At 42.1% G+C, this 4,844-nt stretch overlaps 1 protein-coding gene across 2 annotated transcripts in view; it reads left to right on the top strand.

Moving 5' to 3' along the window:
• The window catches only part of LOC101861780 (metal cation symporter ZIP8), a 49,583-nt gene extending 44,739 nt beyond the window's left edge, over positions 1-4,844 (top strand). For both annotated transcript variants that reach the window (XM_005111547.3, XM_035973244.1), the window contains exons 8-10: positions 2,273-2,517; positions 3,201-3,388; positions 4,397-4,844. In XM_005111547.3, coding sequence (XP_005111604.1) covers positions 2,273-2,517; positions 3,201-3,388; positions 4,397-4,546 — 583 coding nt within the window. In that variant the 3' untranslated portion in view covers positions 4,547-4,844. The remainder of the gene's footprint in view (positions 1-2,272; positions 2,518-3,200; positions 3,389-4,396) is intronic.

Here is a 4,844-nt window from a genome sequence, read left to right as displayed (position 1 = left end):
ACTTGGCTAGGTCCTATCGGAGACGGACGTTAAACTAGGAGGTCCCGCCCCTTAAATAACCTAATAGTGTTGACAGGGGCGTTAGACCCATACCATTTCACCATTTTCTTCTTCTGTAGCTAACTGGAAAACAAAAGGAGCCGCTGTACCGGCGTTTGTAGTGTAGCGGTTATGCGCTTTACTGCCGCACGCAGGAGACCCGAGTTCAATCCCCGAGTGGAGAGGAAGTTTTATAGATTATAGAGTGTCTCAGTCTGTCTTTCTGCTGGGCCCGATGGGTCGTGACAGGGTCAGAAGCCCGCCGCCTGAATGATCTAAATTATACATTATGTACTGTTTGGTAAAATACTGCAGTGTTGTCTATTTTGACAGGAAAATCGATGACTGACACAAGAGCAATAAAAAAACAAACAGACACCAAATAACTAAGCTGTCACATCAGAAAATTAAAAGAGATGGCTGAGATCTCTGGAGTTAGGACAAAATTTGGACATAACTAATCAATGGCTGAGCGCAAACAGTGACTGAATTGTATCCCCTTTTGGTAGAAGTGGAGTTATCGATATATGGGTACTGAGATTTTAAGCCGCTCTTTTACCGCTGTAAATTATGCCGTAGCTTAATTCGGTGTCGAGATATTAATGTTTCTTTTTTTTTACTATGTTATAGAGATTTCAATACGTGTGTCATCAAATTTCGTGCTCATTTTTCTCGAAACTGAAAAGTGGATAGATCTATAGTTACTTCTTGCGCTCATCTGCCAAGATATTTTCCTGCATTTCTTCTTTTCATTTATAGTTGTAACTCTTCACCATGGGGTGACCACATCATGAAGGACGCTATTTTTATTTCCAATCAGTGTCTTCACTGTTGTCCAGAGGATTTGTTTTGACTTGATATAGATTTATTGCTTGTCAGATGCTATACAGGATATGTCCATTTTTTTAGAAAAAAAATCAGGGCACTACCCTGTAGCATACAACAGTACCCGTGGCATATCCGTATGAAATCGATCAAGGGGAAAAAAATCAGCTAGGTTATTCACAAGTGTTATTGCATAGCAGCAAATCAAGTTAAGAACAAGACAAGTCCATCCTAAAGAAGTGAAATATAGGCCAAGTTGTGGTAGGAATAATATGACTTGTCTGTTTTTCACTTGAACTCTTCATTTATAAATCTGACACATGTTACTCGTCTTGCTTTCAATATATAAGCAAGTACAAGTGTTGTGTTCTGTCTTAAGGCTTGATTCTGGGTTTGAAATTTTCTCATGTCAAATAAATACATGTACGCTTACAGTCTAACCTGCTCTAATGACTTCCTATCCAAGACAGCTACCTGTGTGGGTGGTTGGTGGGTGCTCTGGTGTGGTTTGCTCCTATTTTCCTATCAAACATCTATCGTCCATATCTGCCCTTCTTCTTTGTTATGTTTGTTACTCTCTTGTAACACCTCTAATCTGCTGGCTCTCATATGACCTTGTGCAGCTGTGAGCGCCGTAAAAACCTATAACTAAAACAAAAACAGACAGCTATCTGTACAGACAAACACTTCCCCCTTCATCTTTACAAGTCAAATCTATTGAGGAGAAAAAAATGGGTGGTCCTTTTAGTCTTAGACATTAGAAAGTCTCAAGATTGAAAGGGGTTGTTTTTAAAGATGGTTGTCTTTGACGGATGGTTGTTAGAGCAGGTTCAAATGTATTTAATTTGTGTTTAAAATGTCAGGGGGAAAAATGCATTTTTGTTACATCTTGTTTCTCTTTCATCTAAGTGTAGCTTTTCCAAATGCGGGGGACGATGGACAGATTTTTAGGCTGTCTTGAGGAGATGGTTTCAGCTCACATACCCTTCTCTCAGTGGGTAGTTGGTGGATGCTGGTGTGTGGTTTGCTCCTTCTTTCCTATCAAATGTCTGTCGTCTTTATTTCTCCTCCTTCCTTTTTGTGTTTTTTACTCTGTAGTAGCACCTCGAATGTGGGACCAGTTTGGACTGAAATGTTCAGAGTGGGTGGTTGGCGGGTGCTCTGGTGTTGTTTGCTTATTCTGTCCTATCAGATATCTATCGTCCTTATCTCCCCTTCTTGTTTTTTTATGTTTGTTACTCTCTTGTAACACCTCTAATGTTCTAGCGCTCATATGACCTTATGCAGTTGCGAGCGCCGTAAAACCTCTACAAAAACTTTTAAAAACTTGAATCTTCGGTACTTATATGGCGCAATTGTGTTGCACGTGCAGTAAAATTCTTACTTAAACCAACCAACCCTTCTCTTCTCAGTCCAATGGTGACGGCCTGACCAAGTCTTCCAATGGCGTCCACCGCCCCCACCACAACCACCACCATGAGCTGGCCCACAGCCACAGCCAGGTGGCCCCGGTGGCCTACATGATCATCTTCGGCGACGCGCTGCACAACTTTATCGATGGCCTCTCCATCGGCTCGGCCTTCACCCAGAGCATCATGACTGGGGTCAGTGTCAGTGTGGCCGTCATGTGCGAAGAGCTGCCCCACGAGCTAGGTGCGTTGGTAGACAGATGCTGTAGTTGCCAGAAAAAAAATTTGAGAGATGTGAGAAGATATTGTGGATCAGATTTTTTTAGAGCTAACATTGCCTCTTTTTTTCCCAGAAAATGGATTTTTTGCATAGGAATTAGGGGAAAGTAGTTTTTAGTGTATTACATTTATCAAAGATTCTCAAATGGAGACCTCAAAGATGAAAAGGGAAGTAGCCACAGAATCCTTTTTGACACAACTGTCTTTCTTTTACTGGCTCATTACCACTGACATTGTTTCCCTATGTGGCTGATTCAATTTATTTGTACATATAAGGTATGTGTAACTAGTATGTTGTTTTTTTCCTTTGTTTTTTTTTTTTTAAGTAGGTGTTTTTACACCCCCGTCGACACAATTTAGATCATTTAGGAGCCAGGCTTCGGACCTTGCCTGTCAGGGCCAACCCAGGATTAGGGGGATCCAGTATCTCAGCAGAAAGACCAAAATTCTCAGTGAAAATTTTTCCCCACCCAGGAATCGAACTTGGGTGTCCTGCATGTGACAGCGAAGCACCTATCGCCTACACCACAGACACTTGTAACCAGTTTGTAATTATGCCTGCCTGTTCTTGACAAAAATAATATTGATGACCAAAACAGAACTTGATGACGATGAATGATACATTACATATTTGTTTCTTGTGCTCAGGAGACTTTGCCATCCTGCTCAACTCGGGCATGCCATTCAAACGCGCCATCATGTACAACTTCCTGTCTGCCTGTACCTGCTACCTGGGTGTCGTGATCGGCATCTTGCTAGGGGAGAACACTCAGTCCCACGAGTGGATTTTTGCCGTGGCAGGTGGCATGTTCCTCTACATTTCTCTGGTGGATATGGTCAGTATCTGTACACACTAATTGTACTCTTTTTTGGGAGGGGGGGGGGAGGGGGGCCTTTTTAAAAAAATGTATAGGGAAGAAAATGGAAAGAAGGATGGGGGGGGGGGGGGGGGAATGTTGCAGAAAGCTTTTCTTCTCTTTTTTTAAATTGAGTGGATCTTTAGTAAAAGAATGATTCTTTCTTCTAGTAGATTAGAATTTCTGCAGTTTCAGTATAAGTTTGTGTTTTTGGCTGAAAATAGTATTCTCTATATAATGAGTAATGTGTGCCCAGTGGTGACTGAAAGGATCAGGGTTTACTGGATACTTAAGTTTACTAGTTGAGAGCGTATTTAGACGAAGCATCGGCACTGATTGAATGTTATAAGTATGAGGGATAAAGTAGAAACAAAAACAATGTGTAGAGTACAGTTCCTTACAATATAAAGTGTGCAGTGGACAAGTAATTGAATGCAGACCCAAAAAAACACCTTTAGTTTAAAAGTTCGCTATTTGTATAGATACTGGGCTACTTCCAGCTTGAGCTCAAGATCTAATAGACTGAGTCAATTTGCCAATATAAATATTCACGGGCAGGGGGAGGGGAGGGGAGGGGGGGGGTGGCTGAAAGGGATACGTCTAAACAGAAAGACCAAGATACTTGATAGAATTTTGCCCTCATGGGAATCTTCCAATCCTCAACTTCCTTTATGTCCCCCACTAAATATCAGGGATTACAAGTTTTTTCACATTTCATGTAGCCCGACTTGCAGGTTCCGCAGTGTCCCCCCTGCAAATTTTCTGTTCTTTGTCTTTCAAGTTGACATGTGCCTTTGTCAAATGTAGGTCTAATTCTGTGTTAGCTTTTGCTTTGCAGGTAATCCCTTAGCTCTACATCCAATTAGTCTCTTTACATCCAATCTCTCTTCTCTAGATCCTGCCTCTCTTCTCAACACCCAATATCTCTTCTCTATATCAATTCTTTCACCTCCACATATTCTCTATCTTTTCATTCCTCCCCCACAGATGCCTGAGATGAACACAGCAGCAGAAAGTGTGGAAGGGCGTCAGTTTGGCCCAATGAAAACTTTCATACTGCAGAACTTGGGGCTCTTGACCGGCTACGCCATCATGCTCCTAATGGCACTGTATGCTGGGGAGATCTCATTCGAGTAACTGGCCCTTTGGTGCCCTGCAAACAAGTTCTGCTTTGGAGTTCTGCACTCTTCTGGCATTGTTCACTTTATGCGGAGGATAGACGATAGGGAGTGTGTTGGGGAAATGGGTACTGAAAATATAGCCGCAAAGCAAGAGGAAAAGATGAAGGCTAAAGAGGATGTTTATGAATGCGATGAGGCTGGGTAAAGTGCTGTTGGTAAGTGGGACATTGTGTAGATGATGCAAGGAGCAGAGAGAGAGAGAGATTAATGGTCAAATACTGGGGGGGAAGTAAAGGCAGCGTGAAAAGGAACTG

Source organism: Aplysia californica, unplaced genomic scaffold (assembly GCF_000002075.1).
Source record: "Aplysia californica isolate F4 #8 unplaced genomic scaffold, AplCal3.0 scaffold01075, whole genome shotgun sequence".
NCBI classification, from domain to species: domain Eukaryota; kingdom Metazoa; phylum Mollusca; class Gastropoda; order Aplysiida; family Aplysiidae; genus Aplysia; species Aplysia californica.
This window is presented reverse-complemented; position numbering and strand designations above follow the sequence as displayed.